General features: G+C 45.6%; 2 protein-coding genes across 7 annotated transcripts in view; one reads left to right on the forward strand and one right to left on the reverse strand.

The window, feature by feature from the left end:
* Positions 1-9,134, forward strand: part of FN1 (fibronectin 1) — an 88,285-nt gene extending 79,151 nt beyond the window's left edge. For 4 of the 6 annotated variants that reach the window (XM_054970967.1, XM_054970962.1, XM_054970964.1 and 1 more), the window contains 5 exons: positions 1,753-1,917; positions 3,143-3,268; positions 5,277-5,383; positions 6,741-6,839; positions 8,388-9,134. In XM_054970967.1, the coding sequence (XP_054826942.1) occupies positions 1,753-1,917; positions 3,143-3,268; positions 5,277-5,383; positions 6,741-6,839; positions 8,388-8,465 (575 nt within the window). In that variant the 3' untranslated portion in view covers positions 8,466-9,134. The remainder of the gene's footprint in view (positions 1-1,752; positions 1,918-3,142; positions 3,269-5,276; positions 5,384-6,740; positions 6,840-8,387) is intronic. The other 2 variants (XM_054970963.1, XM_054970966.1) reach the window with 1 other exon arrangement.
* A 5,622-nt stretch (positions 9,135-14,756) lies between these two features.
* Positions 14,757-24,467, reverse strand: part of ATIC (5-aminoimidazole-4-carboxamide ribonucleotide formyltransferase/IMP cyclohydrolase) — a 40,387-nt gene continuing 30,676 nt past the window's right edge. Inside the window, exons 13-16 of the mRNA XM_054970415.1 lie at positions 22,174-22,266; positions 17,227-17,409; positions 15,530-15,685; positions 14,757-15,094 (exon numbers count right to left, since the gene is read on the reverse strand). Of these exons, the coding sequence (XP_054826390.1) occupies positions 14,975-15,094; positions 15,530-15,685; positions 17,227-17,409; positions 22,174-22,266 (552 nt within the window). The 3' untranslated portion in view covers positions 14,757-14,974. The remainder of the gene's footprint in view (positions 15,095-15,529; positions 15,686-17,226; positions 17,410-22,173; positions 22,267-24,467) is intronic.

Consider the following 24,467-nt stretch of genomic DNA (forward strand, 5'->3'; position numbering starts at 1 on the left):
TTAAAACGATGTCAGAGAAGAGGAATTCCCACCTAACTCAAGAGGACCAGGAGGAAAGCCTTTTCAAAGAGGCACGAGCATCTTTTGATCAATGCTTTTTAGAAGATTGATAGAGCCTGACTCGCCACCTGTTTATTGCCTCTCTGCTTTGGGGATAAATGCAACAAAATCTCAAGCAAAGGCCCACTCCCCATTTTGAGTGTTTTGCTCCGGACCTCCCACTCAGGGCTCCTTGTAGATACAGCTGTCATTGGCACACCATCAATCAGAGATTATGCTTATTGTGTGTCGTAACCAATGACCCCAAGTTATTTTAATCATTCACTCTATTCCTCCCTCTGACAGTGATAGCCACAAATATCTTAGAAATAAAACCACAGTGTAGAGTTGGGAGGACACTTTCTGGGAGTCCCGGGTTCGAATATCCATTCTTCCATGGAAGCTTGCTGGGTGGCCTCAGGCCAGTTACACTTTCTGCCCAGGGTTTTCAAGGCAAAAGACTAACAGAGGTGGGTTGCCATTGCCTGCCTCTGCAACCCTGGTCTTCGTTGGCGGTCTCCCATCCAATTACTAACCGAGGCGGACCCTGCTTAGCTTCCGAGATCTGATGAGATCAGGCTCACCTGGGCTATCCAGGTCCGGGTGTACGGTAATTACATACACTAAATAAAACGTATACTTTAAAACATTAAATTAAAATTAAAAAACACCAGTGTGGCTGCAGCCGACAGAGAAAAGGCACTAATGTCTAGTTCTCATTAAGGTGGTATTGCGGTGTCTGGGCTGTGTAACTGCAGTGGTGGTGGTGAGGGGCTCACGTGAATGCACTTCCACACGGAAAATCTCCTTCTCTCTTGCATACTAATAAGAATTGATCATAAGACACACACACCCAGTCTGAAAGGAGCCGGTTCAGACCCCAGGCTTATCACCTCATTAAGAAGCAGCCCTTAACCGGCTTTCTTCCTGTAAAATTTGACTATGCCCACTGCAGAGAATTACCTCACACTGGAATAACTGTTGCAACAAAGAGCATGTCAGGCCTCCTCCCTTCAATGGCACAGTTTCCTGCCCAGCCCAGTTTTGGTATCTCCTATTGAGAGGTGGAAGGCCCAGCCAGCCATCCTCTTCCAGTCAGCGATGAGAAGCTGTTTGCTTTGGAGGCCTGGCACAGGCCCGTCTGGTCTTCAGTCCCTGCCCTTCTCTGTGATCGAGGGCTTCCAGGCATAAAAGTTCTGTGCCCGATTTCCAGTTGGCATACCGAGCTCAGCAATAAGATGGCTTCCTTGTTCCCCTCAGGATAAGGGAACATTCACTTCATAGAATTGGAGCTTGTGCTTTTGCTAGCCTTGGGGTTGGTGCTTTGGACCACAGCCTGAGTCCAGGTCTGAATTTTTGGTTGCTGACCTCAGCTGCGGCCGTTTTCGTACTGAAATTAGTGATACTTGTTTCCAAGACAACATCTTGAGGGTTGAGATGTTTGCTGCAGCTTGGTTTCATCCCAGTAACCCTGGCAGTTGGAAGAGTTTCCTCTTTTCTGTGTTTTTTGAATCCCAGTAATAACATTTTGGGGGTCAAAAACTGGGGAGAAGATTCGAGGCCTACCTGAGCATGGATCTGCCTGGGCAGCAGACAGATCTTTTTATTAGTATAAGAAATCTTCCTCAGGGGTGAGCATATCTGATGGGGGGAAAGCCATTCTTTCAGAACTCTTGTTTTGTGTCACACTTTTTAATTTTCTCTGTTTTTCAGTTACCGACCCACTTAATCAGCCCTCCGATGACTCATGCTACGACACTTACACTGGCTCTTTCTACTCTGTTGGGGAGGAATGGGAGAGGCTCTCTGAATCAGGGTTTAAACTCTGGTGCCAGTGCTTGGGCCTCGGCAGCGGACACTTCCGATGTGACTCTTCCAGTGAGTATCTTCCAGGACTTACAGGGCTGCTATCCAGTAGCACTAAAGCTATAGCTGATGCATTCTCTGTGGACCAAGCACCAATCAAAGTGAGCAATCTCCTTCCTCCTGTTTATTCCAATTGATGGCTTACAAGGAAAAGAATCTACAGCTACATTTGATCTGTTGGGGTTTTTTTTAGTTATCAGATAATGAGTATGCAGTTATAGGAATTACGTTTGTATTCCCATGTTTGTGAGAGAAACAGAAGATGACTGGATGTTTTAAGTGCTTCTCGTTGGCAGACACTGACTGCCAAACCCACCCCATATAAAGCCCTGTTACATGAAGACAATTTGATAACTTTTGATTCACTCTGCATCTTTTGCCTGGCTCATCATCTGGGGGCCAGACTACAAGTGACAAATGATACAGATTGGACACTTGCCAGTTTCCCTCAAGTTTTGATGGGAAATGTAGGCAGCTTGGCGGAATGTTGGACAAGTGACAGTTGAAATGTCCATTGGACAGCAGTTGGAGAGCCAAGCTGCAAGACCAGGACGCCTACATTTCCCATCAAAACTTGAGGGAAACTGACAAGTGTACAACCTGTGTCATTCATCACTTGTAGCTTGGCCGTCAGTCTCTTCACCTGTGATATCCCAGCAGTTGTTCAGGGAAAGAGCCACACTATCTATTGGAGCCTGTGAAAACAATCAGTTCTCCTTGGATAATAACACTCAATTTGCCTTTGCCTTCTTGATTTGTTCATATGTTCCAGCGGTGAATCAGAAGTTGAGAGGAATGGAAAGTCTGTTGTCACCCGCTAGTAAGATCAGATTCCCTGGGCTCACCCTGGAATGAATGATTTATAAACAGTGAGAGAGTTGGATGGAGATCATAACTCTGTGGAGATCATTAGCAAACAGGTGTGGCTGAAACACCCTGGAGTTCCTTGTTCACACGGGCAGGCGCTGATGCCTGAGCCGTAAATTTCTGAAAACTGGCTATGTAAACAAGGACTCTTTTGAGTCTGTCTGGCTGTTACTTAACTTTGGCGGTCTCTGGAGAAGAGCTTTTCACTTCTTCATAATGAAAAGACTGCTTTGTATAGCAGCCCCGTGTGCAGAAATCACAGGCCCCTCTAGGTGTTATCTAACAGTCAATACATGCTGTCAGGCCGTGCTCGAGATTGGATTCAGCTTCACGTAAATTACGCAGCTGACCCTGACTTTATTTCTTTCAGAATGGTGTCATGACAACGGCGTCAACTACAAGATTGGGGAAAAATGGGACAGGCAGGGGGAGAACGGGCAGATGATGAGCTGCACTTGCCTTGGAAATGGGAAGGGAGAGTTCAAGTGTGAGCCACGTAGGTACCCTCTTCCATCTGCACACCTGTTGTGTTCACTGTCATCTCTTATTTGTTCCACTGAAAAGTACCTGAAGGGAAGAGTCGGTGATTTTGAATTTGGGAGAGGGAAAATTCTCCAATGGAGAGCCAGTTTGGTGTAGTGGTTAAGAGCGCGGGACTCTAATCTGGAGAGCCAGGTTTGATTCCCTGCTCCTCCACTTGAAGCCAGCTGGGTGACCTTGGACAAGTCACAGTTCTCTGGAGCTCTCTCAGCCCCACCCACCTCACAGGGTGTTTTGTTGTGGGGATAATAATGGCATACTTTGTAAACCGCTCTGAGTGGACATTAAGTTGTCCTGAAGGGCGGTATATAAATCAAATATTATTATTATTATTATTAATGTCTTTAAAGTATGATTTTTTTCTCCCTAGTGTAGTCATTCTTTTTATCCTTTATAAGCCAATTCTACCCATTCTTGCTAAGTTAATGAGGCAGTCTTGCTCATCCCTTGTGAACCAGAAGGCAAGGCGACAATGTGGCTGCATTCACACGTAACAACAAACTAGGGTTTGTTATTACAGAAATGAGTCTTGGAAAGCCTCTGTCTTGCATGCCTCCAGTTTAGAAATCTCATTTCCATGGTTCCATCCTGGTTTTAGAGGCAAGAGATCAAAGCATGGTTTGTCATTTTGTCCACCTGTGCAAGTGATTGATTTCTGAGCAATACATGAAAGAGGGAGGGAGGGAGGTGCTTGTGAGACCAAAGATGGTGAGACCAAAGACTCTTGTCTCACTGCCACTGATCTGTTGCTGTCACCATGAGGAGCTGTGGCCCAGTTTAAGCGCTGTCCTCTCTAGGAGAACCTTCTCAGTAGGGATGTGCACCAAAAAATTTTTGGGGGGTAAATCCAATTTTTTAAAAAAAATTGAATCTGAGAAAATTTCAGAATTCCCTGAATTCCAAATTGATTCTCTAATTCAGCTCGGCTATTTCCGAAAAATTCAGTCATTGTTCTCTATGGGAAAATCACTCTGGGGGCTATTCTCTGATATGATGTTGGTCCCTCTGCTTCACTTTGGTTCTGTGGGGATTCCATTCCTGAGCTTCAGTTTGGTTCTGTTGGGCTTCCTCTGGGATGAGCTCAGCTTACATTTGAGAGAGTCTTTGCCATGGCAGCCTTGGCCCAGTAAGCTTTGACTTTTCCCCCCATAGGAAGCAGTGGAGTGGCTGGGGGCACCTTGTTCAGGGGATCATAGAATTGGCTCCTGGGGTCCAATCATCCTGAAACATGGGGGGGGGTCCTTTAGAGGACAGTCAGGAGTAGGTCCCCTGAAATTTTGGTGGAGTGTGCTTAAAAAATGTCACCCTAGCCCCCCAGAAAGCCCCCAAATATTTTTCCTTATCGTAGGTAATGGAGAATGGGTGGGAGCATCTTATTTGAGAGCCCATAAAATTGGCCACTGGGGTCCAATCTTCATGAAAGTTTGGGAGTCTTTAGAGGACAGTCAGGGGTAGATTCCCTCCGTAGTTGGTGAAGTTTGGTTGGAAAATGACCCCCCCCCCAGCATATCGGATAGCCCCCAGAGTGATTTTCCCATAATAAACAATAGCATGATTTTACAAAATGTTAATGGAAATTTGATAAAAATTCAGAATGTCTATTTTTTTATTTGGAATTTCCGGATTTTACCAAATCAGCCCAAAGTTAGTATTTTCATCCAAATTCCGAGCCAAACTGCACACCCCTACTTCTCAGCTCATTGCAGTGTGGAATTTTGAATGAATAGTCCTAGTACCTTTTCCTTTGCTCTCCCCCACAACCATGCATGCTGTTTGCAGGGGACCTTACATTCCTGCTGCCTGGATGACATATTTGGCTTTTTTCTGAACAAAGATCATACTGGAGAGAATTGCTTCCTGTAGTCGCTTGACGTGTTTTTAAAGATGAGGGAGATGTATTACTTCTGTCACGATACAGAATAAATGGCGATGGAATTTGCTCATTCCTGATGATGTCTTTGCAGATGAGGCAACTTGCTATGACGATGGCAAGATGTACCATGTGGGAGAGCAGTGGCAGAAGGAATACCTGGGAGCCATCTGCTCCTGTACTTGCTATGGAGGGCAGCAGGTGGGTATGGGAAGGGGGGTGAAGTGGAAGAGATGAGAATTTTAGGTAGGCTTTAGATTTTTCATGGAGTTTCCCATTTTTGAAAAATGTTTGTCTCAAAAATGATTGACAAGAATAACAACATATTTAGAAGAAGACAAGCAGGGATTTGCAAGGCTTTAGGGGGCAGGAATTCCATCCTCCCCGCTCTTAGCTTTTTCATTCTTCTGCCTTTGGTCTCACTTTCCACTGCTCACCCCAAAGGGACCTGAGAGAAATTCATAGGGGAGGGGGAATTTGACTTTTCTGTGGCCTTCTCTGCCACTCTGGCCCCCTGCTTGTTGCCCTCCTACCTGCTCCCCGCAATTCTGCTCCCCCCACCAACTCACCAACCCCCTTGCCACCACTCTAGCTTCGCAGCTGTCTGCTTCTCCCAACACTCTGCCCAATCCTCTGCTCTAATACCCATCTGTAGGGACCAGTGGAGGGAGTGGCTCCATCTCTCCTTTAAACATTCACATGCAGCCCTGCCTCTGCCAGTTCTTCTGGCAGGCTAACAGAGGTATGTTGTCTTCGACTGCACAATGCTCATCAGTTGGCGGGGGGGGGGGGTTCAAACCCGCCCCCCCCCCCCGCATTATTTTATTTTATTTTATTGCAAACGTGGGTTTCCCCCCAAGTCTGCCGAAAAATCTCCCTCCTATCTACGTGGCCCAGTCTGCAGTTTTAAGTATCTGTACATGGGACCATGTTGACTATTTGATACATTGAGTACAAGAAATTAATATTGGTGGATTCATCCAATTTGCTCTATTGAGCAGATATCTTTTTAAGGACATCTTATTTGATTTACCCCCATTTTCAGAAACAGACACTTGTAACATTATAGATAGACACTTTAAGATCTCCAAATTCACTCAGCACTGCTAAAATACAAGCAAATTTGGGTGTACTAATAGGCCTTTCACTTGGACATCTTCAGCAGCCAAAACAATTTACGTGATTCACTCATCTGTTGTCCAGGACAGTTTGCTCTTAACATGGCTTCGGCACCTTTAAATAACCACATTTGCAGTCCTTAATACAATTTGGCATCTTAAACCCTGTTGAGTTCAGCAGAAAACTCATCAAGCAAAAATCTAGTTCTGTGAATGAAGAAACATAAAGAAGGGCTGGAGAACATAAGCAGAGACTTGGTTGCCGGTGGATTAGACTCCCCTTCGGAGTGGCATGTTCTGCCTCCTTAGGCTAAAAATAATTATTTTTGTCTGCTCTTGCAATACAATTAGAATGAATTTATTGACCTATTTTGTCCATCTTGATTAGCATCTTCTTTTTAGAAGTTGTGGTGTGATGTATAGTATGTTTGTTTTGAAAGGGCTGGCGGTGTGACAATTGCCGTAGACCCGGTGCTGCAAGTTCACCCGATGGTCATACCTACTCACAATACTCACAGAGACATCAAACTACAACTACTGTAAGTGTTGCAACTAGAGTGTAAAACTTGCTTTCTGTTTTCTACCAAACCAACAATATACCCGCTGAATCATGCTTTGAAAATACAAGACTCTTACTGGGTCTACATTTGCTTAATTTCAGTCCCAGCCCTCCACTGTTCACAGTACTAAACATTCATATTGGTGGTGGTGGAAAATACTGTCACGCGTAGCTGACGTATGGCGACCCCTGCTGGGGTTTTCAAGACAAAGAGACTGGCCATTTTTGGATGTTGCCTGCCCAATTAGTAACCAAGGTTGACCATGTTTAGCTTCCAAGATCTGACAAGATTGGACTTGCCTGAGCTATCCACATTACTAGTACATATACTAAATATTATATTTACATACCAATCTAAAGCAGTGATAAACCAGACTACTATAGCTTCCTGTAGTGATTTTTGAGAATTTTAACTTTCTAAGAAGGCTCTGAAATCTATGGGGCTTTTAAAGGAAGAGACTAACGGAGATGATTTGCCATTGCCTGCCTCTTTGGAGGTCTCCCATCTAGTTGGTGACCCTGCTTAGCTTCTGAGATCTGACGAGATCAGGCTTGCCTGGGCTATCCAGGCCAGGACATGTTCTGCTATTAGTGCATTGACTTCTAAATCTGAACTGGAGTACCTGCCCAAAGATTGCACCAGTGCTGATAAAAGATCCATAGGAGATACTGGTTGCAAAGTTGGGGATGAGTACTAGGAAAGTGGACACTTAAATCCCTTGACAAAGTAGCTGCTCTCTCAACCAGCTAAGCCGGGCAGTTGCCACAGATTATGAGCAACAGTAACTTTGTCTTAGGTCCCTACTGGAAATACAGTAGGAAAAAGCCGAGCCCTTGCCAAGGAATCAGATGCAGCCTCCGTCATGTTTCAAATCTGGTCGTCTCGAGTCTATCCATTGGAACACTAGGGCTGAAATCAGGGAGGGCCCAAGCACATTGCAGCAGACCTGAATGAGGGCCAGAGAAGGTGGGGAGGGGGAGAAAAATTAATGTGCACGGCCGTTTCTTCTTCAGGGCCTCTGTATCACATACTTTCAGAGCTGGAGCTCTTCACAAAGCAGGTTTAGACTGCTCTCACCCAGGGCTTGTATTGAGTGTGGCCAGTTATTCCAACCAAGAGGGGCTGCCCAGAGTCACAATTCTGAACCCCTACTGGAATTTTCCAGAATTTACTGGAATTTACACACAGTAAGGGCAGGCAAGGACTGAGCCTCAGGATAACAACAGCATTCGATTTTTATATCACCCTTAAGGGTAACTTAACACCCACTTACAAAGTATGTCATTATTATCCCCACAACAATCACCCTGTGAGGTGGGTGGGGCTGAGAGAGCTCTGAGAGAGCTGTGACTTACCCAAGGTCACCCAGCTGGCTTCAAGCGGAGGAGTGAGGAATTAAACCCAATTCTCCAGATTAGGGTCCCGCTGCTCTTACCCAGTACATCCAACTACATCTGCAGATGCCAGTTGCCTGTGTTGCTGTCATTTGCCCGCCGGTGGACCCTAACCTTTGCCCTTCTCTTCCAGCAGAACGTCCATTGTCCAATCGAGTGCTTCTACCCTTTACATCTACAATCAGACACGCAAAACCGACGCGGAGATTAATATGCCACAAAACATCACCAACGCCAGGAAGAGCTGCTTGCCAGGACCACGTGCTGTAGAATTCGACTAGGGAAAAGCGGGCCTGTCTTCTGGGGGCCGGAGGTCCTGCCTCCTCTTGGCTCGACGCACAGCTTCTTCAAGGCAGGGCACTCTTGAAGCATCTCGGACTTCTTTCACAACGGATACTGTCAGCTTCTCTTTTTACTCAGTGTTTCAGTACCATTCAGTATTTCTACTCCCCCCATTACCACCACCAAAAGAAAAATTACTCGGGCTCCATAAAGGATAGAGGGGGAAAAGGCTCCCCTGCCCGAGAAAGAAATGAATGAAAAGCCAGAATTATATTTTCACCTCCCTAAAGCTATCAGTAGGAATTATAGGCCTTATCACTGTGATACAGAACACAGGTCCAGGCCTAACCTTGCTGAAGCGACCCTGATTTCTTTCCCTAGGGCTATGTTAGCATTTTTTGCTGTTATTTATCAAATTGATCTTCCGTTTCCCCCCTCCCCAAGTGTGTTTCTATGGGAAAATATATTGGAGACATGTAGAACACAATCAACAGAGGAATTTGGTGTAATTATGATCAGTAATTATTTTTATACTGTTAAGTGCCAAAGCTTTACTACTGTGGGAGACCACTCTTTTAATAAAAAGATTTACAAACCACCTGTATGTTTGTTTTTATTTCTTAGCTAGCATAAATTTCATCATAGGAGCACTCAGAGCCAGCGTGGCATAGTGATGAGTGTCAGACTATGATCTGAGAGAACCAGGTTAGAATCCCATTCTGCCATGAAGCTTGCTGGGTGACTTTGGGCCTCTCGGCCTAACCTACCTCAAAGGGTTGTTGTGGGGATAAAATGAAGGAGAATTATGTAAGCCACCTTGGGTGTCCATTGGGGAGAAAGATGGAGTAAAAATACAGTAAATAAAAAAAATGAACTCTTGAATAGTGAGTGATCATCGAATGATTTGATGTGGCATTAAGGTCCAGCGCAGTGTAGAGGTTACAGTGTCAGACTATGATCTGGGAGAACCAGGTTCAAATCCCCATGCTGCCATGAAGCTTGCGGGGTGACTTTGGGCCAGGCACACTCTTCCAGTTGCAGCCCTGAGAGGCTGCAACTGACTCATTGTCAGCCAGGGAGCTGGTAGGCAGAGGGGGGTGGATTCGAACCCAGGTCTTTCTATTCCTAGTTTCAACACTGCCTACCACCCCACGCTGCCTTATCTGCCAAGCAAAAAGCTAAGACTTCTGTCTGGCCATTGTAGTCTGTTCTCATTTAGAGGAGGAGGAGGAGGGAAGCATCCCAACTGGGTGGTTCCTCCTATGCAGCTGAAGGCATTAACTTTCTGTCTCCTAGTTCTGTTCCTGCTTTGGAACACAGAGCAATGACTTTGTTGGGGAGATGTTTCCAGAGCTCTTAGGCCGAAGTTTTTCTGTGCTCTATTCCTAGCTTTCCTCCCCGCTTCCTCCATCTTTCTCCTTCCTCCTGGGCAATGAGTTTTTCTCTAGCTTCTCGAAGCTGCCATCTTGCCGCAAGAGTGATGAGGCACCTAAACTGCTCGTACCAAAGAGCTCCATCTGCAGCACAGCAGAATGCAGAGCAGGGAACACAGGACCTCTGAATCTCAAAAGCACACGCTCTGCAAATCTTGTTGGACCCTAAGGTGCCACTGGACTCGAATCCTGCTTTACCCTCAAGTTATCCTGGCTAAAAGATGGGACGATTTTGGTGCTCAAAATGGGCGACGACAGAAGTCTCCCAAAGGCCCAACAGCACATGGCGGGATGATCATTCAACAAAGGAAACAGCAGAAACATCTGCAGCCCCTTCTCTGCCAATAGCATACCAGTCCCCACCCCCTGCAATGCATTGATTGGAATCGGGACATTTCCTAGAAAAAGGGCTGCAGGAACTCATTAGCATAACTCATTCGCATGACTGATTTGCATATGCCACGCCCCTTGCCATCACCAGAAGTGTGTCATTAGGATGCCTGATTTGCATATGTCCCAACACCCTGACATCACCTATTCTGGCTGTTTTGGATCCGAACCTGGCCATTCAGGGCCGAAATTGGGCTCAAAATGGCAAAAAGGGGCTGCAAATGGCCAAAAGGGGACCCAAAATAGTCAGGATTGGGCTGCTGCTGAACAGGAGAGTGATCCACCACCGGTCAGAGGCCCAATCCTGGCCGTTTTGGGACCAATCCTGGCTGTCTTGGGCCTGATCCTGGCCATTTTGGGCCCGAATTGGGCCGTTTCGACCCCGATCCAAGCCGAAATGGGCCCAAAATGGCCCCAAATCAGATGGGCAGGGCCACCTGACGTGACCTTTTTGGAGAACTACAGGAACTGCATTCCTGCGTGTTCCCCCTCAAAATGAGCCCTGATTGGAATGAAGAACCTGATGGCCTCTCATGTAGATAAGCTCTTCATCCTCAGCCTCCAGCCCCTGCAATTCTTAAGTACAAGGAGGTTCAAGGGAGAATCAGTTCACCCCTCCAATTCTGGACCCTGCAATTCTGGGGCCAGCCTCCCTCCAGGGCACTGTGGGTCTCCAAGGTAGCTAACAAAGCATCCTTCTGCTAGGACAATTACTGCCAGGCTAGTTTCTTCCAGATCTGGACTTGCTGCGAAGACAGCTTTTCTTTTGTGCAGGCAAGACTCTCCTTGGCAGTACAAAATAACTCCAACAGCTTTCTAATCAGGAGGTATATGGCCACTTCAGAGCCTCAGCCCTATGGCTTGTCTTCAGAGCTTATGGTAGCCCTCACTATCCATTCCACCACACAGACCATTCATAGTCACCTTACTGGACCGCTTCCTTCTCCCATCACCCATGAAGGAAGGGAGAATAGAGGGCATCAAAATGGCAACCCAGTGTGCAAGGGAACAAATCGAGGGAAGAGTTGCACATTTCTAATGCAGCTCTTGCGAAATTTGGGAGCTACCAGATAAAGCAATGGAAATGTCCCTCTGAACACAAGACTGGAAGGAAAATCTCACGTTGACAGCAAAGCAGACAGCAGCTCCAATGGTTCTTGCCCGCCTACAAGGATGGAAGGCATCTTGCACAGACAGGGGTCTAGACGAGAGTGCTTCTCCAACCTTACGATCGCAACACATTGAGATGCAGGATTTATACACCCACCCACCCAGATCCTTCTGTGCTAGAATTCCAGCAACTCTTTATCCAAACCCACATTGAGGCATATTTAACTGGTGACCCCGGATGGCAACCGGCAGCGCCTACTGTTAAAAACTCTCTGCTCCTACCCTCAAGAGTAGAGACCCTAGGCTTTAATTGAAAAACCCCAGAGAAGCCTTCAAAGACAGTCTTGTGACAGCAGACGGGCATGTCAACAGATGGGCCCACCAGACTTCAGAAGATCCTTCTTCTGACCTGGGTGGAGCAATTCCTCCTGTCCATCTCAGCAGAAGGCACAGCCATGTGGAGAGTGGCTTGGCCAACAACCAGTCTGGGAATTGGGCTATTTCTTCTTCAAGCCTTTTGTAGACTGGAGCTGGCACACCACCCAGTTTGCATTAACAACTCTGTACATCCCTGATTTCTCGTCAGTTGGCACACCACAACAGGAACCAGGGAGTAATTGTAACATGTTTCATCTTGTTCTCTCATCATTCACAGAGCACAATATTCCCATACACTCTAAGTAACATTCTCCTATGCTCAGAGGCTCATGATGTACCTTTCTTTCCGTTATGCTTCCTAGATAAGACAAAAGTCTGATCACAGCATATTTTGCTTTGTTGGCTGAGAATGGAATGTGTAACTTGTAACTGTTGCTATAGCCATATTTGGGCATCCGGGACTTCCTGAATACAAGTTAATAAAACTCTCGCCTCCATCTTTGGAGGGTCAGACTTTGCATCCAGATCCTGTCTCGTGTCGTTACTACACCTTTCCCCCCATTATTTATGTATCCCTTAAGGCAAATAGGATGTATGTACAGATCAGAGAATCAGACTTGAGCATACAAAGAGTTTTGTTTCTCAAATGTTTTATTCTGCAGCTAAGACTTGAACTGGGAGGCAATTCACCCCCACCAGAGGAGACAGGAAGCGGCCCTGCCTCCAGACCCACTGGGAGGGACTGCTCATGAATGCTTTCCTTACCTCTCTGACTGGAAGCTTTTATGTTCCATTCTTCTGTACCCTTACCTAAAACCAGAGCATTTTAAGTGGCCTGGACAGTACATGCTGTTTGATCATAAGCAGTATTTGACTTGGAGGTTCTAAAATTTCAGCTACAGATGCTGACCGTAGGGATTCTGAGCAACAAACAAGACCTGTGTCCCCCCCCCCCCCGTTTACACAAACTGAAAGCAACTGGCTCCACATTAAAAACGCTGATTGGACCAGCTATTTAGATTAGCAGCAATGCCTAAAGCCAACCCCACCCACCCTCCCAGACCCCAAAAGGACTCAAGGTTTCTTTCACCAGATGCCATCAAAAAGCCCCAACACCTGCCAGCTTTCCTACTGGGTACAAATGTGCCTTGGGGATGGGTTGGGGGGAAAATCTTTTCAAAATCGAGCCATTATGCTGCTTGGGTTAATCTGATGCCAGCCTGAACCACCAACAGGAATATGAAGTCTGCTGTTTTTAAACCTGTGAATCTGAGCGTAACCAGACAAAATGGACCACAGCAAGGTTGGCTGTGTGCAAGATTACCTCGCAGTGAAAATTCCCTCTGACCCACCCCAGCCCATGCTGCTGTTTTCCCTTCCTTGCTGAAATTCCTTTTACTACATATTAGTGTAGTTAAAGTAGTAAAGTATTGTAGTAAAAGTACATATTATTGGCCAGATTATTTTTTGGTAGGGAACACAACTGAAATTGTTCAAGATTTTCTATTCCTTGGTTCAATCATCAACCAACAGGGAGATTGCAACAAGGAAATCAGAAGATTGAGACTTGTAAGAGCAGCTGTGAGGAAGCTAGAAAAGATCCTTAAAGATGTCTCTCTGGGAACCAAGATCAAGATAATCCAAACTATGGTATTCCCCATTGCCATGTATGGATGTGAAAGTTGGATGGTGAAGACAGGAAGAAAATGGATTCATTTGAAATGTGGAGCTGGAGGAGAGTTTTGTGGATACCATGGACTGCCAAAAAGACAAATAAGTGGGTACTAGATCGTATCAAGCCTGAATTCTCCCTAGAAGCTAAAATGACAAAACTGAGGCTGTCTTACTTTGGTCACATCATGAGAAGACAAGATTCTCTGGAAAAGTCAGTAATGCTAGGAAAAGTGGAAGGCAGCAGGAAAAGAGGAAGACCTAAAACGAGATAGGTGGACTCAATCAAAGAAGCCACATCCTCCAGTTTGCAGGATCTGAGCAAGTCTGTTAATGATAGGACATTTTGGAGGTCTTTCATTCATAGGGTCAGCCATAGGTCGGAGGCGACTGACGGCACATAACGCACACAGGGAACACTTGAATAAGCATCCCCCATCGGTTCAAGTATAGGAGAGGGGACTTTCCTCCAAAAACCCGAGTTCTGTCCACCAGCCTTTTAATATAGAGCTGTCCGTGGCTGGGTGTCTAGAGGGACTGCCTGATCCGTCCAGAAGAGGACCAAGAGAAATCCTGTAAGGGTTTAATGAGTCAGAAACGGTATTCTTATTTTCTGCATTCTGTACTTCCTAGCCCCAAATCCCCTTGTGTCTGAAGGGTGCTCTGACTCTCAAAAGCTCACATCCTGAAAATCTTGTTGGCTTCTAAGGTGCCACTAGACTCAAATCCTACTGTTCTACCACAGACCAACACGGCTACCCACCTAAAAAAATCCCCTGCTTGTGAGTGGTTAGAAATGAACTTTTTAGAATTGATTTTTTCTTGTTACAAGAAACTGGGGCACTAATTTTTCCCCTTGAAGATGAGGGAGTCTTCCTGCCATTCTAACATATACACACTCTCATGCCAGCCTGGTGCGGGGCCGGGGGGCGCTGAGCTGTCCCTTGACACTGGTTAAGGAGCTCCAGGTGGGGGGAAACTACCCAAGATGAGCTGGAGTCAAGGACTGCTGGGCTGTGCACTGAAACCCCTTTCTGCCCTATGCATATATACTGAGGATCCATTGCACAGGTCTAACACGTAGCTGGTGCGAAAGTAAAAAATCCCTGGTTGGATATATTCCTTCTCTCAGTTGGTCTATGGGAGATGGAAAAATGACCCATTTCAAAAAGCAGTAGAACCTAGGCAGCATAAAGTCAATAAAAACAACATGCATACACAAAACACTTCAGAACCAGTTGTGACAGAACAATTTTTATGTATTTATTTTTCATTTCAAGACAGCCTTTTTCAGAGACCAACTACTTTTGCCTTAGTATTCTCAGAGAAATAAGCATTATGCAGATTTTAAAGGAAAATGTGCCTCTGTAGCTTGGTTTTTAATTCCTTGTTACAAAAGATGCTGTTTTCACAGGCAAATCAGCCGAGAGGAATGTCTTCTGCATCTCTAGACACATCAGTGATGGAAAAGACGGAGGTTGGTATGAACCAGAGTGATTCCCAGCTCATCACAGGCTTCAATCACAACTTGGTCAGCAGCTGAACCAGAAGGGGCAGCAATGAACTGGACTCCGCTCTGGTGAGAAAGCAAGGATGTGGAAAGAGAAGAAGCAGCAGCTTATAGAACCAGCGAGTTGCGTATCTCGCAATTCAGTACACAAGAACGCGGCATCCCAAACAACTGACATCTCTGCTTACTGACTTCTTGTGGCCTGCTGGAGAGCTGAGTGGTGAATCTGTATTGGACGGCCAAAACTATCTCTTTGGGAGATTCTACGGAAAGTCTAGGTTCTGCATGCATCTTTTGCTGGGACTCATCTCTTTGCTAGCTATTTTATTAAGATAACCTCCACCTCCACCCCACAACATGACTTGCCACAATAACCAACATAAAGCCAAAATGAAGGAAGGCAGGATAAGAGTATCCAATCGGCGAAGATGCCCGTCAAGTCCTTCCTTCCCCTGCCTGTCCAATGACAGACATCGCCAATTCCTGGAGGAGGGGGCTTACCTGTTTTGCTCTGTCCACATTATCTCTAAAGGGAAAGAATGCATCCGAGCTGAGAGAGACGCCATTCAGCTTTGCAATCCACGTCTTCTTCTCCGCCTCAGTTAACAGAGCAGGGACTTCCTCAAACAGGGCTTTCCATTTGAACAGATCATCACCCTTCAAAATATGCATTTTTAATTACCTAATAAATTAATTACCTAATAAATTCAAGACTTAACGGCAACAACAGTGACACAAATGTTCTGTGAGACTTACTCCATTGAAAGGAGGAGCACTATTTCTGTTTGTTCATTAGCATCTGTTCTACAATTACAGCACTACTAACGCTGGAAAATTTACAGCCAGAATACATTAAAATCTGAGCCAACGGGGGATGTCATAGTTTAGAAACCTCGAAACCTCTTAATAAAACTTCCCTCGCTCACTTCACATGCTTTGCTTGGCCGGGTTTGTGTCACTCCAGCCTGGAAGCAAATATCAGAACACCCAAACACAGGATCCGGTACATGGAATTAGACAGAAAGTCTGACAAACAGGATCTTGGCTGACTATTCACCATCTTGAGCTCCATTCCTCCAGCTCCTATTAGCCCTAAGGAAATAACCAAACTCACTGACATGGTTGGCAGAGCGCTCGATCTTGACACAACCCCATTTGATTTACTGAATTCACAGCTTTAAATAGGCATATGGCTTACTGAATTACCCAACGCTTCTAACAGAAGTTGCTGTTATTCTTAAATCTGTACAGGCAGTTAAATGCACACGGACTTTTTTCACATTTGTGAGGGGGGGGGAGAGAGAGAGAGAGAGAAGAGAGACAGAAAAGAGTGTTAGGGGTTTCAAATTTGGTCTCTTTGTTTTAACCCTTCAGTGCATCTCGCAAAGTAATACAATTATCTCCTAAAGTTCCTCTCTTCCCTTATGGAAAACACACAGCAGCTCTGCTTTCATTGGTGTGGTCTGCTGTAGCATAGTGGTTAAGTGCATGGGCTGCAAACCAGCACTCTACTAGTTCGACTCCTACGACTGCCATGAACTCAGCAGGTGGCCTTGAGTAAGCCCCTCCTCTCAGCCTCCAGCTGTATTGCGGGGGTAATAATGCTTACTTGGTTCACTGCTCTGAGTAGGGCACTGATCTTTCCAGAAGGGCAGTATATAAGCCCGTTGTTGTTGCCGTTATTAATTTAGATGGAAGCGTTCAGCTTTGCACTCACTGGCCCTCTTAAATGAACCACAGGCCTTGCATGCTGAAGCAGAAGGACAGGTAAGTGAGGACAGGTAAGCAGGCTTCCTTGCCTCATCTTCCAAATGCATGTGCTGACTGCCTTGTATTTAAACTGTAGGAAGGGCAGCTGGCAGGAGGATGCTGCAGGCTCGGCATATTGAAGGGATGGACCAAGGAAGAAACGCCCTTCCCTAGAGAAATTAAATAGCCAAGATAACTTAAGTAGCCTTTGCTTAATGGGGTGATCTGCCACACACAGCAGCCTCCAGCAATGGTCCTCCTTCTCGTGGCTAATGCAAGAAACAGCAGCTTATAGGGATGCTACAACCGTTTTATATCCCCACTGCATTGGGGAGGGGGGGGAGATATGCTGGCAATTCACTTCAAACCCGGCCAAATTTTGCATTGCCTTCACTTTAAAACAGGACAAATAGGAACGACTAACACCAAGTCTCGGCCTTTTGCTTTACCTCGCCAATCGTTCCCGTGACATACTGGTCGATAGCATTGGAGATCTCGGCTCTTTTCACTCCACTTTTGAACTTCATGGAGAGCACACGGGGATGATGCCTCAGCCACCAGTGGTTTGCCTTGTCTCCAGCCAAGCGGGTGCAATGTATTCGGGACTGCTGCCCGGCCCCGATGCCGACCACCTAAAGCACACAAACCAGAGCAAAAACCTTCCCAAAAATGCGTCTTGATGAAACCGCTGGGGCAAACATTGAATCACCCCAATTACTAATATTTACTGTGGCAGGAATGAGATTTCTGCAGATTTTCCCCTTATTGAGACGACACTCGGTCACCAGTGACAAACAATCGTTTCATTTTAACAAAAAAGACAAGCAAATGATCCGCCGCACGCTAAAAATTCAGTTAGCCAAGAAGACTGCATGCGCATACTTAAAAAATAATCACTGAAATAAGCTGCCATAAAGGGGGAAATGAGACAGAATGAGATCCAGGGATTCTGGCACTTGCCTCCTCCTCCTCTCCCAGGTTCCCTGGTAGTCTGCCACCACACAAGCCATAAAGGGGCAAATTCCAAGAGCCCAAACATGCTTGGGGGTGGGGAACTGTCCTTGGCAATAACAGAAGAAAACAAAGGATTTGTGAGTGATCTAGAAGGGTGGCAGATCCACTCTTCTTTCAAAGGAGAGCATCCCATGGAGATGCCTTTGGCAAAGGATAGATTTTATTTAGAGGAAAGGCTGTTTAAAAACAGGGCCAAAAGTAAAGACTCTTCATTCATCAAGGCAGTTTTACAACCAGCAACAGACTGTGCAAAAGGATACTATGGAAGTAGAAAAAGAAAGTAGAAACGAACGGCTCTAATGTTCAACAGAGGTGGCCCAGTAGAGCAGGCTCTGCAGGTGGGCCCATCTCACAAGTGCCATTCAGTGTCTCCTGTGTGGACCAAAGGAAACACACCAGGAGTTTTCTTGTTCCTGAGTTCTATACAGTTTGGCCCAGCACTCAGTTGGTGATTGGCAGCCAATATGCAGATCATATTCTGCTTTACCACAACTATACTGCTGACTCCAATTGAAAGTGCTAGCCGCTGCCTTTAACACTATATATAGCAGGGAAGGAAGGGGTCTAAAAGGCCCGCCTACTCCAGTCTGAGACTGCCATGGGAAGGGAAGGGGCTGTGCAGGGGTCTGCTGTGGACAGGGGTCCCTTCCAAGAAGCCCTCCAGCAAACCGTGCTCCCTCCTCCCCCCTCCAGCAGGCAAAGGCCTTAATTTGCTGTCCCCACTTTGGTTCTTAGGAAGGCCCAGAATGCTCTCCCTGCCCTTCTCCCCTTTTCAGTCCAGGCATGCCCTGTAGTACAACAGTCTAGGAGGTGTGAAGGACCCAGGCAGAGTGAACAGGAAAACTAATTTATTTAGTGAATATGGCAGGAAAAACCCACAGGCCACCGGCCCATGGTCTGGCCCGTGATCCATCGATTTTCACGGACCACGAACTTTCCATGGACCAGCCCCATTCACGGACCGGTTCGTCAGTCCATGGTCCATCACTTCCAGCAGCCCTGGTTCCGCCCCTTCACACCCAGAGAGCCTAAACTCACAGAGAATCTTCAGCAGCATCTCCTCCAGCCACCCACCAAGTTTGGTCAAGACTGCATTTCATATGTCCGAGTTACAGACCCCCAAAGTGGCTGCCCCAGGAAACTTCCAATAGATACTGGAGTTGCAAATGCCAGTTGATTTGCATTGTCTAGCAGCACCAGAAAGTTGCAATGAGGCAAAATCAAACAGAAAAGGGTGGGGGAAGAGCCACCTCACTCACCACACAGAAACTTTCCCAGCCATTGCCTAGGGAGTTCATTCTTGCTTTTTGCTCACATAGAGAAGAATGGGAGCTCTTTGGTTGGCAGACAGAGCTGCGTATCAAGGTTTTGAGGGCTTAGATTGGATGCAGAACATCCACCCCTCTGTTGCCTAGGGAATTCATTCTTGCTCCTTGCTCCAGAGAGCAGAATGGGAGCTCTCTGCTCAGCAGGCAGAGCTGCCTATTAAGTTTTTAATGGCTGCAAAAGGTCTGCGGACGTCCTCTCCATTGCCTAGGGAACTGATAGATCAGCGCCAGGATGTCTGGACTCACGGACCATGGACCAACGGACTGGCCCAAACACACCAAAATTCATGAAAAAGTGAGTCCCACAAACTGTGTGTTTGCAAACCACGAACCAGGCTGGACCATGCAAAATTTTGGTCCGTTTTCCAGACTGTGCCCACCTCTAGTAAGAATAGTTTTAAAAAATGGAGCTGAATGAATACAGGAACATACAACTAACAGGGCACAATTCACAGAAAAAAGAAACTGGCTAGAAAAGAAGTTCCTTAGTGCAACTTCCTTACTTGGATCCTAACTATTTTACTACCTGACCCCCTTCAGGTCAGATTCACTCCCACCCTAAAATGAGGGATCTACTCCCTGCATAGGCAGGTGGCAGCCCTTACCCCAACCCATCTTCAGGGACTGACCCTTCTTCTGGTCCTCTCTAGGGAGGGCTTTATATACTCTCTCTCTCTCTCTCTCCAGGCCACGTTTTCTCATCTGTTATTGGCCCCTGCTTTTCCCTCCATTTCCCACAGTCCAATAGGAGCGTGCTGGGAAAATATAGGCCTGTTGAAAAACTGGCAGCCAGGCCTGAGGCCTGTGCATGAGGGAAAGGTGAGCTTGAGGCCCACAGGACACTTCACTCCTCAGCCTCAGGCCTAGGATCATGACAGAGGTCCTGGTCCATCTCTCTCTGTTGTGAAACATGAGACAAAAACAACACAACACACAAAAAAGGCCTTTTCATACTGCGGCACCGTGATTCATGCAAACTTGTTAAGCTTTCAGTGCCAGGTGCACTTATTTATGCAAGTATTTTTGAGTGCGTACTTTATAACTTGCGTATATACATACACAGAGACACTCACATATATCTCTATGTTTTATTATGTACCATATTTTCTAAGCCACCTCAAGAGCTTGCATTGGCTTTTGAAAAGTGCAAGGTAAACGTTTTCAAAACAAACTGGTTTATATTGGCAAGGGACCATTCACATGCACTCACCAGAATCCCTTTCAATCACTAACCGCTTGCAACGATCACCACCCCCAAGTGCTTAAATGAAGTGAGAGCTGTGTCACCGTACAGTTACTTATTCTGAGAAAAAACAGCAGGAGGACAGGAATTCCAAAGTATCCAGAGAGTCCTTTCCGTGTTTCTACTCAGCTTAACTCCTGAACAGCCCCTTGAGCACATAAACAGGGTGAAGAGGCTTTCCACTCAGAATAAAACTTACACATGAACAAAGTTTTAAACACTGCTGGGGGAAAAAAACCAGAGCAACACAAGCACTGCTCAAAGTGTACCACACTGAAGACTCAGCAGTAAGCAGCAGCAAGTTTTTACTTGAACTCAAGGAACGGCCCCCTTTTTCATCCCGTCACCCAGGCAGCCTCTAAACAAGCCACTGGCAAAAAGAAGGCACTGAGAAAAAAAGCCAAATGTTCGAAACTTTTAAAGGAAACAAGTAGCAGCCATATTTATTACAGACCACTTCCATTTCAACCATGTAGGATCTTGGGAGTAAACTGTGTGTTACAGCGGATAATGCTGGAGGTGGGGGCTGCATTTTCATTCCACTAACCATACAACAGGCTGCCTTTATCTCTTCAAGTCACCTCTGATTCTCTACACCATTCTCACATTGTCTCACAGTTGCTTTCAAGAAGCAAGGTGGGTGCCTCCACATTATATTCTCCATGTATTCACTACAATTCCCATTTCCTACAACTTGGGCAAGTAAGCTTGCCAATACAGATCACCGAATCGCTTTGCAAAATGGGGGAGAAGCCAACTGTGTATTCTACACATACGTCATGTCATGCTAGAGGTATTAGCCATAAAACAGACTGGAAGGTGAAGGCCTGAAAGGCCTTGCCAGCATTTGGGCTAACTTAGCCACATCTGGTAAGTAACTGAGAAGTTGAAAAGGGCCCTGAATTTTTTGGGAAACAATCTGTCTCCACCTGAGGCCCTGGAGGCCCATTGTCAGAACAGGCAATATAGAGCTAACAGGAACAACTCAGAAGCTTTGAATTTTTAACAGCTATCAGCCATGAGAGTTAAACAAAACCCTATGTTCAGAAGCAGAGCAACTCTGAGCCCTGGAGCTGTAGCTACTCCTTCTATTTGCTCTTTTTAGGTTTCTGTGAGAAGCAGAATGCTGAAGAAGAGTGACCCCTGGCCTGACCAGAACAAGTGCCACAGAAGGCAGCCCAGGTGTGTTCAAACCCCATCCAACAACTCTGGTAGGTGTAGTGTATTGACCAGAAATATGAACAAAAGGGCTCCTTACCTCAAACCTGACTGGTACATAACAGCCAATGGCCATTGCTTAATAAAGGCCAATCACGTTTAAGTAACAATTGTTATACTCACTGTATATAGTTATGCAAATGAAGGTATCCTGTAACTGGCAAGACTATTGGACATTGGGTAATTCTAAGGCAGGGTTTAAGTATATAAATAGTGGGGTTGATGTTCAGTTCTGAGTTGTTATTGTGCTGGTTAATAAAGAACGTTGCTGAGCTAAATCACTCTGGCAAATTATTTGAGCTCCAGGCTTAGTATTCAATAGTAGGTCTGCCTGTCTGCTTTGCTTCTGGAATTAAGAGAGAGGTGTAAAGAAAAGGAGGTGGTTCTGAAGCGACGAACACCAATTGAGGGGTGGGGCGGGGAAACTAGGAAGGAAAGAATAAAAGCATGTCGCAGATCAACCGGAACTTAACAGTCAAAGAGTAAGCTACAGGCTGCTTGTTTTGTCCACCTAGATTTGTTTCAACGCTGCTAGTTCTAAGGTGGATGTCTGCCAGATCCCTGTCTGCCAGATCCCAGATCCCTTGGCTTACCTGCCCATTCTTGGCGTAACACACAGAGTTAGACTGAGTGTATTTAACCGCGATGCTGGCAACAATCAGATCCCGGATAGCTGGCTCGGGCAGCTGAAAGAACAAGGAGACGGCGACCATGAAGGCACCTCTGCAAATAATCCTCATAACATCTAAAAACCAGATGCAACGTGCCGCATTGCCCATGGGATATAGGAAATTCCTTAGAGAGTTATTAGGAAACTTTTCTCTAAAAGGAGAGATTGTTAGTACGAAAGGCAAGGCAATGACTACAATTGTTGCTTACCTAGAAAGTATTTTTTGGGAGAATTCTGAACAGCTGGCCGGTTTGCTCGTTGGCACATTTCATCTAAATGTCTCTGACCTATCTAGCAAGTGACCCATTCATGCGCAGGTGTTAATTCCCAGAGGTGCATTCTGACAGCATGCAACAGGCCCCTCAACAGTTGGCAAGTGACATCTTAATTTTTAAAAGTGGTTTGGGGACAGTATGAGGAAGTTGTCTCTAAAGAGAGCAAGGTATCTTCTCCAGCGCTGATCCTCTTGGCAAAGCCAACTTGTCCCCTTGCCGCCCGCCCAATTCCTTAGAGGTGGGGAAACCTCTCAGGCAAGGGAATTTTCCCTTACAGAACTTGTTACTACGGCCACAACCCTTTCCATTTTGTTAGACAGCAGACTTCTGGCCACCTTCCAGTTATAATGGAAATTTCAATTAGCACTCTACCGTATAAACACTCACTACACTTAACTGAGAGCATTTGGAAAAGACAGCGATGACATTTGCAAAGCTTGATTTTATCCCATAATGTTTCTCCCCAAAGGGCTGAGTGATGAACGCAAGTTTACTGCCGGCATCTCCCTCCAGTGAGGAGGAGCTGAAAAGGCCATCTGTGGATCTGGAACACTGGTTAGCGGCTCGCCTTGTGTGACAAGGACAGATGACACAACAGGGCTCAGATGGGCTTGCTCTATTCAAAGAACACTTTGTAACTCTGAGCGTTTTACTGGACTTTCTTTCAGCAGAGGGCTGCGGTTTGGATACCGGTGTTCAAATGGGCATCTAAGTAAGCCTGGAGGGCTATCTGGCTTCAGTAAACATAACTGTGATGGTACACAAAACGCAGCGACCACCTAGCTTCCTTAAAAAATAAAGAGTAGACTGGATGGAGCTCAAAGGACAGGAATGGCTTTTAGCGTACAGATGAGAGACCAAAAAATGTAGCACTTCAAAGATCTTGGACTTCATGACTCATATGCCTATTAATACAGGCTTCATTCAGCATTGCCCCCTGCCCCACACTAACCACACAGAACTAAGAACGTATCAGTTCAAAAAAGCTGCAACATGCCCACTTTAACCACTCCAAAAAAAATTGCTAAATAACAAAACGCTTCTCGGCTGCAACTTACACTTCCTACAAAAAATAAAGCGGTTTTAAGAATCGGTGACACATGCATCATGCTTCCTGGAACGATTTTCTATTTCAATATTTATGAAACACCAACAACAGAGATACAAGGTAACAATATAGATGTTTAGATCTTGTTGCCAGGGCAATTGAAATGGCACATTTCAGGATACCACAGAATTTTACTGGCTACATTTAATCTGAGTGCTGGGAGTATTTCAGGACAGCTCCAAAAGCTATGGGAAAGAGCCAATGATGGCACAGACATAATCCAATCTGCCTTGGTTAAAATCTTGGATATGTTTCCCATCTCCCTGGTGGTGAGAGATTTCTGGCCGATGCTTTTAAGTTTCCATCCAGAATTTAAGAAATGTAAGACAGATAATTTTCAGCATTTGGTGAAACTTGCTAATTTTCTGAGCAAGTCTATTCCACCTTTTCTAGAGCTTAGATAAAAAAAAATTGGTAAAAAGCTTGCATTCTAATTTTTCAAAGGCATTCTAATTCAACCAGGCCATTAACTAAGTTTGAACAGCTGTTATAGAAGCAAACTGGGAAGCCTGGTCTCCTAGCCAGGATTTATACTGTTTTAGGTGACTTAGCGAAAGCAAGTCAGAATGGGAAAAAAGATTTAGTTATTAATATACCAGACACTTTGTGAGGCAAACTCTTCAAGGATGTCTATAAAACTATGCTTGATATTGGCATAAGAGAAAATGACTTGGAATTGCAGTATAGCTGGCATTACACACCTGTTAGAATGGGCAAAGTGACACTGATAGAATCTGATCTCTGTTAGGGATGTACAAACAAGTTGGAGTTCTTTTCCACCTCTGCAGAGAATGGGCTCTCACACTTGCTTATTCGGTCAAATATTCAAAGGTT

Source organism: Eublepharis macularius, chromosome 2 (genome assembly GCF_028583425.1).
Source record: "Eublepharis macularius isolate TG4126 chromosome 2, MPM_Emac_v1.0, whole genome shotgun sequence".
Taxonomy (NCBI): Eukaryota; Metazoa; Chordata; class Lepidosauria; order Squamata; family Eublepharidae; genus Eublepharis; species Eublepharis macularius.